Source organism: Rutidosis leptorrhynchoides, chromosome 3, assembly GCF_046630445.1.
Source record: "Rutidosis leptorrhynchoides isolate AG116_Rl617_1_P2 chromosome 3, CSIRO_AGI_Rlap_v1, whole genome shotgun sequence".
Lineage (NCBI taxonomy): Eukaryota > Viridiplantae > Streptophyta > Magnoliopsida > Asterales > Asteraceae > Rutidosis > Rutidosis leptorrhynchoides.
Genome location: NC_092335.1, coordinates 412,205,559 through 412,226,055, shown reverse-complemented (window position 1 = coordinate 412,226,055; position 20,497 = coordinate 412,205,559). Strand labels below are relative to the sequence as shown.

Sequence of the window (20,497 nt, the reverse complement as noted above, 5' to 3'; positions counted from 1 at the left end):
ATGAAATCTTGTCTAGAGTCGGTCAGAATTCCTCGGCACAACTATTTAAGGAGAGATCAGTTTGTAAGACATTCGAAGAACGTTCCAAGAATGCCTTGATTTATAAAAGGCTTTCATTCGAAAGATGGGGGATATCACATTGGGAAATCCATAAGTTACGATGTGTTTACTTTGACGCATATATTGCGGGGAACCCAAATGCTATTTTACGCAACGGGTTAAGAAATTATTTTGACTCAATATATCCGAATATAGGACTTCGTGATTTAGAAAAAGTGGCTAACATGCAACATAAAGAAGCATGTTATGCTTACTGGTTAGTAATGTTCGCTTCTCACCAAAGTGAGAACAAGAACATCGGGCTACAACTATTAAACAAAACGTTCCCACAAGTGACGGAGTCGGTAATTGGGGTAAGAAATGAGATTTTTAGGTTATTACGAGACTGTTGGTTATTACGTAACCTTCATCCTTTTGACGATGTTACAACACATTGTCTTACTATCGGTCACAACGGTTATGTTCAACAAAACCAAGGATGGGAAGTGGTATTAGTAAAACCAGAATGCATGACTTGTTTCTGGACGTATGAATTACGTGTCTTTATTGCCTTTGCTGAACGCCTTATTTATTAACTAGAATTATCTTTGCAACTACTTTGTATCAAAGTTTTATGTGCTATATTTCATACTACATGTAAAATAGCGGTATTGTAAGTTTACAAGTTATTGTATAAAGGTTTGAATATGATATATTTTTTTGTGATTAGTTTTTCATATAGAATTGTAGTAGTTGAAATAGTATGTTAGCTACTAAGTATGAACTTAACTGGCAGGTATTACCCGAATTAAAGAGTATAAAACGCTAATATGAAGAAAGAGCTTTTATAAATAAGTTCATATTACGCTACGAAATACTATTGACTACTCTTGATATTCTATATGATTAACTCGTTTCTTTTGGCTATTTTTGAAGGAAATGGCACCAACTACTCGACATACCGAGAGTATGAACGAAGAGGAGTTTTGTACCTTTCTTGCTGCAAACATAGCCGCAGTACAGGCTGCGCTACATACCAATAATAACGCTGAATCTAGCAATGCAGCTAACTGCGCAAGAAATCATGTAGGATGTACCTACAAAGAATTCACTACCTGCAAACCTTTGGAATTTGATGGAACCGAAGGACCAATTGGATTGAAACGGTGGACCAAGAAAGTCAAATCGGTGTTTGCCATAAGTAAGTGTACTGAAGAGGACAAAGTTAAGTATGCTACGCATACCTTCACAGGTACTGCATTAACGTGGTGGAACACCTATCTTGAACATGTAGGACAAAATGCTGCTTACGCACTACCGTGGTCGGCTTTCAAGCAATTGATGAACGAGCAGTACCGTCCTAGAAACGAAGTCAATAAACTTAAGGCAGAACTTAGAGAGTTACGAACACAAGGGTTCGACGTTACCACATATGAACGACGATTCACAGAGTTGTGCCTATTGTGCCCGGGAGCATTCGAAGATGAAGAAGAGAAGATCGACGCGTTTATAAAAGGGTTACCAGTAAGGATTCAAGAAGATGTAAGTTCACACGAGCCCGCTTCTATACAGAAGGCAAGTCGAATGGCTCATAAACTCATAAATCAGATTGAGGGAAGAATTAAAGAGCAGGCGGCTGAAGAAACCAACACGAAACAACTCAAGAAGAAGTGGGAGGAAAACGGTGACAAGAGTCACCAGTACAACAACAATAACAATTACAACCACAATCGCAACAACTATCCCAACAACCGCAACAACAATCGCAACAATAACCGCAATCCTAACAATAACTACAACAAACATCCCAACAACAACAACAACTACAACAACCGTTTCAACAATAATAACAATCCCAACAACAACCTCAATAATAACAGCGGCAACAAAAACCAAAAACAGCCATGTCATAGGTGTGAAGAAAATCACCAGGGGTGTTGCACGACATTTTGCAACAGGTGTAAAGAAATGGTCATAGCGCGACAAAGTGTGAGGTCTACAGACCAAAGTTTAACAGAACTAAGGGAGCAAATAATGCCGGAACAAGTAATGCCGAAACGAATAGTGTCGGAGCAAGTAATACCAACGCTGTTTGTTATAAATGTGGAAAACCGGGACACATTATTAGAAATTTCCCGAATCAGGGGAATACTAATGGGCAGGGCCGTGGAAGAGTTTTCAATATTAATGCGGCAGAAGCACAGGAAGACCCGGAGCTTGTTACGGGTACGTTTCTTATTGACGATAAATCTGCTTATGTTTTATTTGATTCGGGTGCAGATAGAAGCTATATGAGTAGAAAATTTTGTGCTAAATTAAGTTGCCCATTGACGCCAACTGGTTAGCGAAACATTTAAGATTGACTTGATACCAGTAGAGTTAGGGAGTTTTGATGTGATAATCGGTATGGACTGGTTGAAAGAAGTGAAAGCAGAGATCGTTTGTTACAAAAATGCAATTCGCATTATACGAGAAAAAGGAAAACCCTTAATGGTGTACGGAGAAAAGAGCAATGCAAAGTTAAATCTTATTAGTAACCTGAAGGCACAAAAATTAATAAGAAAAGGTTGCTATGATGTGCTAGCACACGTCAAGAAAGTCAATTCCGAAGAAAAGAACATCAATGATATTCCCGTCGCAAAAGAATTTCCCGACGTATTTCCGAAAGAATTACCGGGACTACCTCCACACCGATCCGTTGAATTTCAAATAGACCTTGTACCGGGAGCTGCACCAATAGCTCGTGCTCCATACAGACTCGCATCTAGCGAAATGAAGGAACTTCAGAGCCAATTACAAGAACTTTTAGAGCGTGGTTTCATTCGACCAAGCACATCACCGTGGGGAGCTCCTGTTTTGTTTGTCAAGAAGAAAGATGGTACATTCAGGTTGTGTATCGACTACCGAGAGTTGAACAAACTTACCATCAAGAACCGCTACCCACTACTGAGAATCGACGACTTATTTGATCAACTACAAGGCTCGTCTGTTTATTCAAAGATTGACTTACGTTGCGGGTATCATCAAATACGGGTGAAAGAAGATGATATTCCAAAGACTGCTTTCAGAACACGTTACTGTCATTACGAGTTTATGGTCATGCCGTTTGGTTTAACTAATGCACCAGCTGTGTTCATGGACCTTATGAACCGAGTGTGTGGACCATACCTTGACAAGTTTTTCATTGTTTTCATTGATGACATACTTATTTACTCAAAGAATGACCAAGAACACGGTGAACATTTGAGAAAGGTGTTAGAAGTATTGAGGAAGGAAGAATTGTACGCTAAGTTTTCAAAGTGTGCATTTTGGTTGGGAGAAGTTTAATTCCTCGGTCACATAGTGAACAAATAAGGTATTAAGGTGGATCCGGCAAAGATAGAAACTGTTGAAAAGTGGGAAACCCCGAAAACTCCGAAACACATACGCCAGTTTTTAGGACTAGCTGGTTACTACAGAAGGTTCATCCAAGACTTTTCCAGAATAGAAAAACCCTTGACTGCATTAACGCATAAAGGGAAGAAATTTGAATGGAAGGATGAACAAGAGAAAGTGTTTCAGCTATTGAAGAAAAAGTTAACTACGGCACCTATATTGTCATTACCTGAAGGGAATGATGATTTTGTGATATATTGTGACGCCTCAAAGCAAGGTCTCGGTTGTGTATTAATGCAACGAACGAAAGTAATTGCTTATGCGTCTAGACAATTGAAGATTCACGAACAAAATTATACGACGCATGATTTGGAATTAGGCGCGGTTGTTTTTGCATTAAAGACTTGGAGGCACTACTTATATGGGGTCAAAAGTATTATATATACCGACCACAAAAGTCTTCAACACATATTTAATCAGAAACAACTGAATATGAGGCAGCGTAGGTGGATTGAATTGTTGAATGATTACGACTTTGAGATTTGTTACCACCCGTGGAAGGCAAATGTGATAGCCGACGCCTTGAGCAGGAAGGACAGAGAACCCATTCGAGTAAAATCTATGAATATAATGATTCACAATAACCTTACTACTCAAATAAAGGAGGCGCAACAAGGAGTTTTAAAAGAGGGAAATTTAAAGGATGAAATACCCAAAGGATCGGAGAAGCATCTTAATATTCGAGAAGATGGAACCCGGTATAGGGCTGAAAGGATTTGGGTACCAAAATTTAGAGATATGAGAGAAATGGTACTTAGAGAAGCTCATAAAACCAGATACTCAATACATCCTGGAACGGGGAAGATGTACAAGGATCACAAGAAACATTTTTGGTGGTCGGGTATGAAAGCCGATGTTGCTAAATACGTAGGAGAATGTTTGACGTGTTCTAAGGTCAAAGCTGAGCATCAAAAACCATCAGGTCTACTTCAACAACCCAAAATCCCGGAATGGAAATGGGAAAACATTACCATGGATTTCATCACTAAATTGCCAAGGACTGCAAGTAGTTTTGATACTATTTGGGTAATAGTTGATCGTCTCACCAAATCAGCACACTTCCTGCCAATAAGAGAAGATGACAAGATGGAGAAGTTAGCAAGACTGTATTTGAAGGAAGTCGTCTCCAGACATGGAATACCAATCTCTATTATCTCTTATAGGGATGGCAGCTTTATTTCAAGATTCTGGCAGACATTAAAGCAAGCATTAGGAACTCGTCTAGACATGAGTACTACCTATCATCCACAAACTGATGGGCAGAGCGAAAGGACGATACAAACGCTTGAGGACATGCTACGAGCATGTGTTATTGATTTCGAAAACAGTTGGGATAGACATCTACCGTTAGCAGAATTTTCCTACAATAACAGCTACCATTCAAGTATTGAGATGGCGCCGTTTGAAGCACTTTATGGAAGAAAGTGCAGGTCTCCGATTTGTTGGAGTGAAGTGGGGGATAGAAAGATTACGGGTCCGGAGATAATACAAGAAACTACCGAGAAGATCATCCAAATTCAACAACGGTTGAAAACCGCCCAAAGTCGACAAAAGAGCTACGCTGACATTAAAAGAAAAGATATAGAATTTGAAATTGGAGAGATGGTCATGCTTAAAGTTGCACCTTGGAAAGGCGTTGTTCGATTTGGTAAACTAGGGAAATTAAATCCAAGGTATATTGGACCATTCAAGATTATTGATCTCGTCGGACCAGTAGCTGTGATGACCTGAAATTTTTTAACTTATTTAAACCAATTCTCTATACGATTTATTATTTTAACACGCTAAACAAAGTCTGTTAGATTGAGTCTCAAAATTTTAGAACTGTTTCATATATACAATTACCTTTGATTACTCTCGACTATTCATGAACAATTATATGTATGTATATATATATATGTACAAGTAAAAACGACTTTCCTACAGTAAAACCCTATTTGCTACAGTAAAAATTACTTTGCTACAGTAAAATACCATTTGCTACAGTAAAACACTATTTGCTACAGTGAAAACGTATTTTACTACAGTGGTACAGTGAAACCGTATTTTGCTACAGTGCTACAGTAAAACACTATTTGCTACAGTAACACTATTTGCTACAGTAAACACGATTTGCTGCAGTAAAACGCTATTGCTACAGTAAAACTATTTGATGTCGATGAACTAGCAAACAAAAACGAAAAAGGCGGCCATGCGATCGCATGGCAAAAACACTGAAAACTCATGCGATCGCATGAGCTACAGTAAATCGAAAAGTACTATAAAAGGCCAGTTTGTTCGACGATATATTCACATTTTATTTTTCATCTGTAATTTAAATTTAAATTTATAATTATAATTATAATTTTAATTTAAGTTTAATAATAATAAGGTATATTTGAGGGTGTTTTAATTCGGGTTTCAAACCGCTTTAAGCTAAGGAAATATTGGGTATTGTTCGGGGTATTGTTCTTGAATCCAAGGCTAACCATACAGTCATCTACCATCATTACGTCTACGTAATTTACCTACAATATTGAGTCTCAATATTGAACTGTGAGTTATAGTCTCCCTTTTTAAATACTTTAAATATTTTTGGGCTGAGAATACATGCAATTTATTTTAAACGCGATAAGACACAAGTACATACTAAATTCTACACTGAGTTAAACCGAAAATCCCTTAGCTTTGGTAACTAGTAGCTGCCAGTACATAGGATATGGACTGGTGGGCGCGAATAATTGTATATGGATCCATAGGGCTTGACATCCCCGTTCGAGCTAGAGCGCTAGCCTTTTAACGGACGTATGTTATTTGAGTTTAAGACACGTTGGTTTGCGTGTATTACAACGAATGGGGTAATTATCACTATATCGTTAAGTTTAGTTACCAGGGTGCTCTGTTACGTTGAATCTATTGATAAACTTTTGATGAAATCTTGTGGTCTATCTTTATATATGTTTATGACTCGAGCAATTAAACCTATAACTTACCAACATTCGTGTTGACTTTTTAGCATGTTTTATTCTCAGGTCCTTAGAATGCTTCCGCTGTGATGTGCTTGTTGCCTGCATGGAGTCTCTCATGCTTTGTACAAAGTTTATTGCATTCAAAATAAAACAGCGTTGTGTAATAAATAATTGGACTGTGATGTCAACCTGTAAATTAAAGACTTATGTATTTCGGGGTTTTGCTTATACCTAAGCACTCGCCCACATGTTTATAACTTTCTATGTTTAGAAAGTCACTTATTTTAATGAATGCAATATTTTATCAAAACGTATCATATAGAGGTCAAAACCTCACTGTGGAATCAATGATTAACGTGCCGCGTCAATAGCGATTTTGACGGGTCGTTACAGTAGCTTACCGACTTGAGTTACCTCAAAAACTCGCGGCTGTACATAACACTTTCCACATCTTGAATTCGAAGAAATGTTTTGCTAAAGAAGATCTCACTATTCCGATAGATGAAATTCAAATCAACGAAAAACTTCAATTCATCGAAGAACCCGTCAAAATAATGGATCGTGAGGTTAAAACACTTAAGCAAAACAAGATACCAATTGTTAAGGTTCGATGGAATGCTAGTAGAGGATCCGAGTTCACCTGGGAACGAGAAGATCAGATGAAGAAGAAATACCCTCATTTATTTCCAGAAGATACGTCAACACCTCCAACTGCTTAAAATTTCGGGACGAAATTTATTTAATGGGTAGGTACTGTAGTGACCCGAACTTTTCCATGTTTATATATATATTAAATGAAATTGTTATTTACATGATTAAGTGTTTCTAATATGTTAAGCAATCAAACTTATTAAGACTTGATTAATTGAAATAGGTTTCATATAGACAATTGACCACCCAAGTTGACCGGTGAGTCACGAACGTTAAAACTTGTAAAAACTATATGATGACATATATATGGATATATATATATATATATATATATATATATATATATATATATATATATATATATATATATATATATATATATATATATATATATATATATATATATATATATATATATATATATATATATATATATATATATATATATATATATATATATATATATATAGTTAACATGATATTATGATAAGTAAACTTATCATTAAGTATATTAACAAAGAACTACATATGTAAAAGCAAGACTACTAACTTAATGATTTTGAAACGAGACATATATGTAACGATTATCGTTGTAACGACATTTAATGTATATATATATATATCATATTTAGAGATATTCATACATCACATTATCATGATAATATAATAATTTAAAATCTCATTTGATATTATAAACATTGGGTTAACAACATTTAACAAGATCGTTAACCTATAAGTTTCAAAACAACACTTACATGTAACGACTAACGATGACTTAACGACTCAGTTAAAATGTATATACATGTAGTGTTTTAATATGTATTCATACACTTTTGAAAGACTTCAAGACACTTATCAAAATACTTATACTTAACAAAAATGCTTACAATTACATCCTCGTTCAGTTTCATCAACAATTCTACTCGTATGCACCCGTATTCGTACTCGTACAATACACAGCTTTTAGATGTATGTACTATTGGTATATACACTCCAATTATCAGCTATTAGCAGCCCATATGAGTCACCTAACATATGTGGGAACCATCATTTGGCAACTAGCATGAAATATCTCATAAAATTACAAAAATATGAGTAATCATTCATGACTTATTTACATGAAAACAAAATTACATATCCTTTATATCTAATCCATACACCAACGACCAAAAACACCTACAAACACTTTCATTCTTCAATTTTATTCATCTAATTGATCGCTCTCAAGTTCTATCTTCAAGTTCTAAGTGTTCTTTATAAATTCTACAAGTTCTAGTTTCATAAAATCAAGAATACTTCCAAGTTTGCTAGCTTACTTCCAATCTTGTAGAGTGATCATCCAACCTCAAGAAATCTTTCTTATTTACAGTAAGATATCTTTCTAATATAAGTTAATACTCATATTCAAACTTTGATTCAATTTCTATAACTATAACAATCTTATTTTGAGTGGAGATCTTACTTGAACTTGTTTTCGTGTCATGATCCTACTTCAAGAACTTTCAAGCCATCCAAGATCCTTTGAAGCTAGATCCATTTGTATCTTTTCCAGTAGGTTTATCCACAAAACTTGAGGTAGTAATGATGTTCATAACATTATTCGATTCATACATATAAAGCTATCTTATTCGAAGGTTTAAACTTGAAATCACTAGAACATAGTTTAGTTAATTCTAAACTTGTTCGCAAACAAAAGTTAATCCTTCTAACTTGACTTTTAAAATCAACTAAACACATGTTCTATATCTATATGATATGCTAACTTAATGTTTTAAAACCTGGAAACACGAAAAACACCGTAAAACTGGACATACGCCGTCGTAGTAACACCGCGGGCTGTTTTGGGTTTGATAATTAAAAACTATGATAAACTTTGATTTAAAAGTTGTTCTTCTGGGAAAATGATTTTTCTTATGAACATGAAACTATATCCAAAAATCATGGTTAAACTCAAAGTGGAAGTATGTTTTTCAAAATGGTCATCAAGACGTCGTTCTTTCGACTGAAATGACTACCTCTTACAAAAACAACTTGTAACTTATATTTCCGACAATAAACCTATACTTTTTCTATTTATATTCATAAAATATAGTTCAATATGAAACCATAGCAATTTGATTCACTCAAAACGGATTTAAAATGAAGAAGTTATGGGTAAAACAAGATTGGATATTTTTTGATTTTTGTAGCTACGGGAAATATTAACAATTCTATACAAATCATATCCTAGCTAACTTATATTGTATTATACATGTATTCTAATATATTATGTAATCTTGGGATACCATAGACACGTATGCAAATGTTTTGACATATCATATCGACCCATGTATATATATTATTTGGAACAACCATAGACACTCTATATGCAGTAATGTTGGAGTTAGCTATACAGGGTTGAGGTTGATTCCAAAAATATATATACTTTGAGTTGTGATCTAGCCTGAGACGTGTATACAATGGGTCATGGATTGATTCAAGATAATATATATCAATTTATTTTTGTACATCTAACCGTGGACAACTAGTTGTAGGTTACTAACGAGGACAGCTGACTTAATAAACTTAAAACACCAAAATGTATTAAAAGTGTTGTAAATATATTTTGAACATACTTTGATATATATGTACATATTTGTTATAGGTTCGTGAATCGACCAGTGGCCAAGTCTTACTTCCCGACGAAGTAAAAATCTGTGAAAGTGAGTTTCATTTGCCTTTTTTACCCTTTATATTTTTGGGCTGAGAATACATGCGCAACTTTTATAAATGTTTTACGAAATAGACACAAGTAATTGAAACTACATTCTATGGTTGAATGATCGAAGCCGAATATGCCCCTTTTTGGTTGGTAACCTAAGAATTTGGAAACCGATCTCCAAATTGACGCGAATCCTAAAGATAGATCTATTGGGCCTAACGAACCCCATCCAAAGTACCGGATGCTTTAGTACTTCAAATTCGTTTTTATCATGTTTGAAGGATTTCCTGGAATGATAGGGGATATTCTTATATGCATCTTGTTAATGTCGGTTACCAGGTGTTCACCATATGAATGAATTTTATCTCTATGTATGGGATGTATATTGAAATATGAAATCTTGTGGTCTATTATTATGATTTGATAATATATAGGTTAAACCTATAACTCACCAACATTTTTGTTGATGTTTTAAGCATGTTTATTCTCAGGTGATTATTAAGAGCTTCCGCTGTCGCATACTTAAATAAGGACGAGATTTGGAGTCCATGCTTGTATGATATTGTGTAAAAACTGCATTCAAGAAACTTATTTCGTTGTAACATATTTGTATTGTAAACCATTATGTAATGGTCGTATGTAAACAGGATATTTAAGATTATCATTATTTGATAATCTACGTAAAGCTTTTTAAACCTTTATTGATGAAATAAAGGTTATGGTTTGTTTTAAAATGAATGCAGTCTTTGAAAAACGTCTCATATAGAGGTCAAAACCTCGCAATGAAATCAATTAATATGGAACGTTTTTAATCAATAAAAACGGGACATTTCAGAAGGTATTCAGGTGGATCCGGCGAAGATTGAAACTGTTGAAAAATGGGAAACTCCGAAAACTCCGAAACATATACGCCAATTTTTAGGACTAACTGGTTACTACAGAAGATTCATCCAAGATTTTTCCAAAATAGCAAAATCCTTGACTGCATTAACGCATAAAGGGAAGAAATTCGAATGGAAGGATGAGCAGGAGAAAGCGTTTCAATTGTTGAAGAAAAAGTTAACTACGACAACTGTATTGTCATTGCCTGAAGGGAATGATGATTTTGTGATATATTGTGACGCATCAAAGAAAGGTCTCGGTTGTGTATTAATGCAACGAATGAAGGTAATTGCTTATGCGTCTAGACAATTGAAGATTCATGAGCAGAATTATACGACGCATGATTTGGAATTAGGCGCGGTTGTTTTTGCATTAAAGACTTGGAGGCACTTTTATATGGGGTCAAAAGTATTATATATATTGACCACAAAAGTCTTCAACACATATTTAATCAGAAACTACTGAACATGAGGCAGCGTAGATGGATTGAGTTATTGAATGATTACGATTTCGAGATTCGTTACCACTCGGGGAAGGCGAATGTGGTAGCCGACGCTTTGAGTAGAAAGGACAGAGAACCTATGCGGGTAAAAGCTATGAATATAATTATTCGTACTAACCTTACTACTCAAATAAAGGAGGCACAGCAGGGAGTTGTAAAAGAAAGAAAGTTGAAGAATGAAATAACCAAAGGATCGGAGAAACATCTCAATATTCGGGAAGACGGAACCCGGTATAGGGCTGAAAGAATTTGGGTACCAAAGTTTGGAGATGTAAGAGAAAAGGTACTTAAGGAAGCACATAAAATCAGATATTCAATACATCCCGGAGCGGGAAAGATGTACAAAGATCTCAAGAAACACTTTTGGTGGCCAGGTATGAAAGCCGATATTGCTAGATACGTAGGAGAATGTTTGATGTGTTCTAAGGTCAAAGCTGAACATCAGAAACCATCAGGTCTACTTCAATAACCCGAAATCCCAGAATGGAAATGGGAAAACATTACCATAGATTTCATTACTAAATTGCCAAGGACTGCAAGTGGTTATAATACTATTTGGGTAATAGTCGATCGTCTCACCAAGTCAGCACACTTTCTGCCAATGAGAGAAGATGACAAGATGGAGAAGTTAGCACGACTGTATTTGAAGAAAGTCATCTCCAGACATGGAACACCAATCTCTATTATCTCTGATAGGGATGGCAGATTTATTTCAAGATTCTGGCAGACATTACAGCAAACATTAGGAACTCTTCTAGACATGAGTACTGCCTATCATCCACAAACTGATGGGCAGAGTGAAAGGACAATACAAACGCTTGAAGACATGCTACGAGCATGTGTTATTGATTTCGGAAACAGTTGGGATCGACACCTACCGTTAGCAGAATTTTCCTACAACAATAGCTACCATTCAAGCATTGAGATGATGCCGTTTGAAGAACTCTATGGTAGAAAGTGCAGGTCTCTGATTTGTTGGAGTGAAGTGAGGGATAGACAGATTACGGGTCCGGAGATAATACAAGAAACTACCGAGAAGATCATCCAAATTCAACAATGGTTGAAAACCGCCCAAAGTCGACAAAAGAGCTACGCTGACATTAAAAGAAAAGATATAGAATTTGAAATTGGAGAGATGGTCATGCTTAAAGTTGCACCTTGGAAAGGAATTGTTCGATTTGGTAAATGAGGGAAATTAAATCCAAGGTATATTGGACCATTCAAGATTATTGATCGTGTCAGGCCCAGTAGCTTACCGACTTGAATTACCTCAACAACTCACGGCTGTACATAACACTTTTCACATCTCGAATTTGAAAAAATGTTTTTCTAAAGAAGATCTCACTATTCCGTTAGACGAAATCCAAATCAACGAAAAACTTCAATTCATCGAAGAACCCGTCGAAATAATGGATCGTGAGGTTAAAAGACTTAAGCAAAACAAGATACCAATTGTTAAGGTTCGATGGAATGCTCATAGAGGACCCGAGTTAACCTAGGAATGAGAAGATCAGATGAAGAAGAAATACCCGCACTTATTTCCAGAAGATACGTCAACACCTCCAACTGCTTAAAATTTCGGGACGAAATTTATTTAACGGGTAGGTACTGTAGTGACCCGAACTTTTCCATGATTATCTATTAATTGAAAACTATATTTGCATGATTAAATGTTTCCAACATGTTAAGCAATCAAACTTATTAAGACTTGATTATTTGAAATGAGTTTCATGTAGACAATTGACCACCCAAGTTGACCGTCGATTCACGAACGTTAAAACTTGTAAAAACGACATGACAATATATATATGGATATACATATAGTTAACATGAGATTATGATAAGTATGTATCTCCATATGTATATTAACAATGAGTTATATACATAAAAATGAGACTACAAAGTTAAGAAATTCGAAACGATATATATAACAATTATCGTTATTACAACGTCTTACTAAATACATATGTACCATATTAAGATATTGTTACACTATATTTAACATGATAAAATGATAATTATATATATCATTAAGTATGTTAACAATGAACTACATATGTAAAACAAGACTACTAACTTAAGAATTTTGAATCGAGGCATATATGTAACGATTATCGTTGTAACGACATTTTAATGTATATATATCATATTAAGATATATTCATACATCATAATATCATGATAATGTAATAATTTAACATCTCATTAGATATAATAAACAATGGGTTAACAACATTAAATGAGATCGTTAACTTAAAGGTTTCAAAACAACACTTACATGTAACGACTAACGATGACTTAATGACTCAGTTAAAATGTATATACATGTAGTATATTTAGATGTATTAGTACACTTTTGAAAGACTTCAAGACACATATCAAAGTACTTCTACTTAACAAAAATGCTTACAATTGCATTCTCATTCATTTTCATCAACAATTCTACTCGTATGCAACCATATTCGTACTCGTACAATACCCAGCTCCTAGATGTATATACTATTGGTATATACACATAATAATTCAGCTCTTAGCAGCCCTAGATAGTCAACAAACATGTGGAACCAACAATTAGACAACTAGCATGATTTATGAGCAAGGAAACAAAAACAAGAACTCCTTTTAACCCCACTCACCTTCACCACTCACCACCTACTCCATTTCAATTCCAATTTTCTTCCCAATTCTCTCTCAAAACACACACACTCTTCCATGAATGTCTAAGTTACTATTTTTTCAGCAAAAATTATCAAATACAAGCTTTGGTTATTACCTATAATCATCATAAAAAAAATTACTCAAGAACACATCAAGAACACTTCCAAGTTTACAAGTCTACTTCCAAGTTTCCTAATCTATTCCAAGCAATCATCTAAGATCAATAAACCTTTATTATTTACAGTAGGTTATCTTTCTAAATCGAGGTAATATTCATATTCAAGCTTTGATTCAATTTCTATAACTATAACTATCTTAATTTGAGTAATAATCTTACTTGAACTTGTTTTCGTGTCATGATTCTACTTCAAGAACTTTCAAGCCAACTAAAGATCCTTTGAAGCTAGATCTATTTTTTTCATTTAAAGTAGGTTTATCCACAAAACCTAAGGTAGTAATGATGTGCATAACATCATTCGATTCATATATATAAAACTACCTTATTCGAAGGTTTAAGCTTGTAATCACTAGAACATAGTTTAGTTAATTCTAAACTTGTTCGCAAACAAAAGTTAATCCTTCTAACTTGACTTTTAAAATCAACTAAACACATGTTCTATATATATATATATATATATATATATATATATATATATATATATATATATATATATATATATATATATATATATATATATATATATATATATATATATATATATATATATATATATATATATATGATATGCTAACTTAATGATTTAAAACCTGAAAACACGAAAAACACTGTAAAACCGGATATACGCCGTCATAGTAACACCGCGGGCTGTTTTGAGTTAGTTAATTAAAAACTATGATAAACTTTGATTTAAAAGTTGTTCTTCTGGAAAAATTATTTTTCTTATGAACATGAAACTATATCCAAAAATCATGGTTAAACTCAAAGTGAAAGTATGTTTTTCAAAATGGTCATCAAGACATCGTTCTTTCGACTGAAATGACTACCTTTACAAAAATGACTTGTAATCGGTATTTTCGACTATAAACTTATACTTTTTCTGTTTTTATTCATAAACTTAAGTTCAATATGAAACCATAGCAATTTTAATCACTCAAAACGGATTTAAAACGAAGAAGTTATGGGTAAAACAAGATTGGATAATTTTGCTTGATGTAGTTAAGTGAAAATTGGTAACAAATCTATATTAATTATATCCTAGCTAACTTATATTGTATCATACATGTATTCTAATATATTATATAATCTTGGGATACCATAGACACGTATGCAAATGTTTTGACATATCATATCGACCCATGTATATATATTATTTGGAACAACCATATACACTATATATGCAGTAATGATTGAGTTAGCTATACAGGGTTTAGGTTGATTCCAAAAATATATATACTTTAAGTTGTGATCTAGCCTGAGACGTGTATACACTGGGTCGTGGATTGATTCAAGATAATATATATCGATTTATTTCTGTACATCTAACTGTGGACAACTAGTTGTAGGTTACTAACGAGGACAGCTGACTTAATAAACTCAAATCATTAAAATGTAATAAAAATGTTGTAAATATATTTTGAACATACTTTGATATATATGTACATATTTGTTATAGGTTCGTGAATCGACCAGTGGCCAAGTCTTATTTCCAATGAAGGAAAAATCTGTGAAAGTGAGTTATAGTCACACTTTTAAAATCTATTATTTTTGGGATGAGAATACATGCAGTTTTATAAATATTTTACAAAATAGACACAAGTGATCAAAATTACATTCTATGTTGAATTATCGAACCGAATATGCTCCTTTTTAGCTTGATAGCCTAAGAATTGGTGTTTATTATAATTTCCACCAATTGACGCGAATCCTAAAGATATATCTATTTGGCCTAACAAGCCTCATTCGAGTTACGGATGCTTTAGTACTTCGATTTATCATGTTCGATGAGAGTCCCAGAATGATGGGGATATTCTATATGCATCCTGTTAAGGTCGGTTACCAGGTGTTCATCATATGAATGATTTTTATGCAGATTGCATGTTGTTTATGCGAAATGGAAATATGAAATCTTGTGGTCTATTATTACGACTTGATAAATAAATAGGTTAAACCTATAACTCACTAACATTTTTGTTGACGTTTAAAGCATGTTTATTCTCAGGTGATTATTAAGAGCTTCCCCTGTTGCATGCTAATTTATGGACAAGAGTTAGAGTCAGCATGCTTGTATAATATTGTTTAAAAACTGCATTCGAAGACTTAAATTGATGTGTAATATTATTGTAAACCATTATGTTATAATCGTGTGAACACGCTATATTTTAGATTATCATTATTTGATAATCGTCGTAATATTTTTAAACCTTTATCGATAAAATAAAGGTTATGGTTTGTTTTAAAATCGAATGCAGTCTTTGAAAAACGTCTCATATAGAGGTCAAAACCTCGCAACGAAATCAATTAATATGGAACATTTATAATCAATATGAACGGGACATTTCAGCCTGGTGGCGAAAGTAGTAACGTTGCAACTGCTCTTTAGTCTGCAAACCAGTTCAGTGGTGGTCTAGCCACTGAAAAGGAGCTCCACGAATGGTCTGGTGAGATTGGCTCAAATGTCCCATTTTACTTCTCTAACGAATCTGCTTATTGCACCGGTAGAGGCGAGGTATGTTTTCTTTTTTCAAACAAGAAAATGTGCAACGACTACACTTCATGGTACCATATGATTTAAGTGGCTTTAGATTCTTATTGTTGTGTCAATGTTATTCATTCTTTAGTATATTAGGGTTCTTATTAATTTTTTTGGTTGGGGAGTTTCAGTTAAGTTAAGTTTTAGCATGTTCGTGACTTTTTATATGTTTGTTACTGAAGTTTTTTGATGTTAAAAAATGTAGTATTCTACTGCATAAAAGAACGGTTCTTACACATCTTGCTTTTCAAAATATTTAACAAAGTTTAAATAGTTTGTGTGTGAATGATCAAAGTCTGTTTGTGGTAATGTTGTGGTACCAAATGGGTAGATTTAGCCACTGTTTGACAGCTGTTTTAATCCTGAAAGGGCTTATGGTATATGAGTTTAATTTAGATGGTATTGGTGATCGTTGTCGCCAGATTGAGTGTATATTGTAGTCTTTTTGTATATACAGTGAAGATGAGGTAATTAGTCAATTTTTGTACGAGTACTTTGTAAGGTCAAACCTTTTGATATTTGACTTCACCATGGAGGCTTAAACTGAGTTTTGACAGTAGTTTTTTGGCCTAAAACATGTTCTTTTATCTTGAATATATGTTTTTAATCTATTTCGAATTTTATTTTTTTAGAAGATATGCTAAGTAACAATGGGAAATCAAAAGGTTTAAGCCTCAATAAAAACAATCAGCTTCAACAAAGTTTTAAAAGCTCAAAAAGATGATCATGTGCCTAAGCTCATTAATATTGAAGACTTTTACTTGAATTATCTCAAAACCGCCACAAAGAATTTTCGTCCAGATAGTCTTTTGGGTGAAGGCGGTTTTGATCAAGTTTTCAAAGGGTGGATTGATGAAACCGCCGTCGCTCCGGATAAACCGGTACCGGACTAGGAGTTGCAGTTAAAGTACTTAAAGCCGAAAGCCGTTAAGGCCACCGAGAATTTCTTGTAAGTCATCCTCTATTATTGAACTATTGCATTTGACTTTGGTTAAATATGAAAACTTTCAAAACCAGACCTTACAAAGGAGCCTTTTTTATTATCAAAATTGGAAAATTTTGAAGGCGAAAAGAATCTTTGTACCCTTTTCTTGCAATATTAGAGTTCTTTTTTGCATTTTTTCAAGAAACATTGATTGTTTCCCAACAATCAACAGATTATATTATATATGAGGTTTTATAAAGGTAATCATTAACAAGTAAATTTTTAATTTCTAAATTTCTTGATTTGCAGACTGAGCTTGATTTCAGATATAGCCTTTCACATAAGAGCCTTGAAACAACCTCAAACCAAAACTTTTTTGTTATTGGTAAAAACGTACTAACTACTTTAATTTTTTCAAGCTTTAGGGTTATATGGTTACCAAAGCTTGTCCATGTGGTTGAACATATCTGTTGTAACTCAACTTTAACTGGCTCCATAATCATTGTGTTATGTAGAAATTTGACTTGAAGACAAAACATCGTGAAGTGTTGCAGCACCTATAGTACCGGGTAGAAAATTCACACATCTTCTATGGTTGTGATACGAACATATCGTACACCTTCGTCGATGCAATATCACTGCTGTTGATCATTTAAAATCAAACCAGTTATCATTTTTTTTATATTTTATTGATTACATTTTATCGATTTTCTATATACCTTTATGATAGTTGTGGTTGTTGTAGTGACACGGAAAATTTTGAGTAATTTTAAACCAAACTCTCGATACGATTTAATATCTTTGACACGATAAGCAAACTCTGTTAGGTTGAATCTCAAAATTTTGAACTATTTTCATATATTCAATGGACCTTTGACTGTTCCTGATGATTCACGAACAACTATTTGTTAATAGATATGTGTATATATATAAATAATAATTGGAAGTATAATTTGATATATTGATTGTTGTTGTTATGAAATTTGATATTATAATAATTACTATCTAAAACATATCTATATATACATAAAGTATATAAAAATAAATATTAACTGATTGTAATACCCGTTTGATGTTCCGATTGATATTAAGCAAGTTAAATTCAAACTTATATGATTCTAAAATAAACGGTAATCCGAAAATAAGTTCTATAAATTTTAGGCTTACTAAAAATGTATTTAGGATTTAGTTATTAAATTTTAGCACTTTTTATATTTTACCCAGTATTGAGAGGGACAGTTGATGTATTTTTTATTTATTAAATTAATGATTGAATTTTATACCATAATGACCAAAATAAATAAATATAGTTAAATTAGAAATATGGGATTTTTCTGAAGACTTTTATCCGCCACTGATTTCAAATAGTGCACGATACACAGTCCATGAAAACTGTCGGCACATAAATTTAAGAAATATGGCTGCTGTACTATTTGTTAAACACGTTTGTGATTTTTAATTATTATTTTATTATTATCAAATTATTGAGTATTACTTTCTGTTAAGTATCTAATCTATATATATTATAGAGATATGATGAGAAAGGAAACCACTTGCACCATTTCCTATTTTGTTTTCTATTTCTGTTGTTTTCTGCGAGCAACCAAATACATCTACTACTACTATATGTTTCATGTTCAAAGACCCAAGAATAACAACCACCATGAAACATTTGCATCATTTTGTCCAAACCATCATAACCGTAAACAACCATCAAACCTTCTTAGTTAATCGTCACCTACAAACCTCCTTGGCTCACCACTACAACACCATTATAACCGCCACCTCAATCTCCACCATCTAAACCCGTTTAGAAATCACCATATTGAACCACCATAACATAAATCACCAAATCTCTTCTCTACATTTCTCTCTTTCTTTTCCTGTAATCGAACGTAAACAACCACTTAACACTATAATCACCACCTTCACAAACCACTCAAATTTATTGCTTCTACGACACCAATTTTCTGTTGCGAATTACAAACCGCTGTATCATTTCCGGTTTCTTGTTCGAAAAACAGCACCAAAACAACCACCTCTATACTTCTTCTATATATTTTTTTCTGCTTTTAGGAAGAGATGATGGGTGACTAGTGGGATTAAATAGATGAGTGTCCTTTTATGTTGTGGCCTACCCATTTGTTTTACAAGTTGGCATGGGATTCGTTTAGTGGAGTAGTTATTAGAGTATCCAAGGAATTTAGTACGCACCATATGTATTTTTTTTTAAAACCGTCCCACCATGATAACCAAGGAACCGAAAGTTACTTTCTTGGGCCACGTTGTATTTTTTTTTTTGCCGAATTCCTTGAACTTTATTCCTTTTGTTTGTACACAATTGATATTATTTCCACAACCATCGAACCATGATTATTGAGCCACGATTGCAAACACTTTTGAAATATTTTTTTTTACAACCCTGTCTCTTATTCAACAAAACCATAACCCCACTAGTCTTTTTAAAAAAGATAAAGGCATCGAGATTTTCATTTTTATGTTGATTAAATAATCGATTTATTAGTATGGTGGTGGGGTTGTTAATGATTTCCAATGTCATAATTGTGACGATCCGAGAATTTTCGACCAAATTTAAACTTAATCTTTATATGTTTTCGACACGATAAGCAAAGTCTGTTATGTTGAGTCTCGAAAACTTTGGAACAGATTACATGAATAAATTTAACCTTTGACCATTCCCGACGATTCACAAATAATTGTATGTAATATATATATATATATATATATATATATATATATATATATATATATATATATATATATATATATATATATATATATATATATATATATATATATATATATATGCATACTATGCATAAGTAATATTACGTATTGTAAAATATATAAAATATATAAATAATAAATATTCAATATATGTTGTTATACATTAAATAATTATTAAATATTACAAAATTGATAATATGTGATAGTAATATATTAAATCTAATTACAAGTTAAGACGTAGTTGTTTTTATAATAATATTATCACTTTCAGTATTAATATCAATATTACCACCATTAT

General features: G+C 33.3%; 1 protein-coding gene across 1 annotated transcript in view; it reads left to right on the top strand.

Moving 5' to 3' along the window:
* LOC139901400 (uncharacterized) overlaps nt 1-18,014 on the top strand; it is a 68,773-nt gene extending 50,759 nt beyond the window's left edge. The window contains exons 2-6 of the mRNA XM_071884120.1: nt 16,377-16,502; nt 16,923-16,993; nt 17,218-17,407; nt 17,761-17,844; nt 17,967-18,014. Coding sequence (XP_071740221.1) covers nt 16,377-16,502; nt 16,923-16,993; nt 17,218-17,407; nt 17,761-17,844; nt 17,967-18,014 — 519 coding nt within the window. The remainder of the gene's footprint in view (nt 1-16,376; nt 16,503-16,922; nt 16,994-17,217; nt 17,408-17,760; nt 17,845-17,966) is intronic.
* Nucleotides 18,015-20,497: the final 2,483 nt, after the last annotated feature.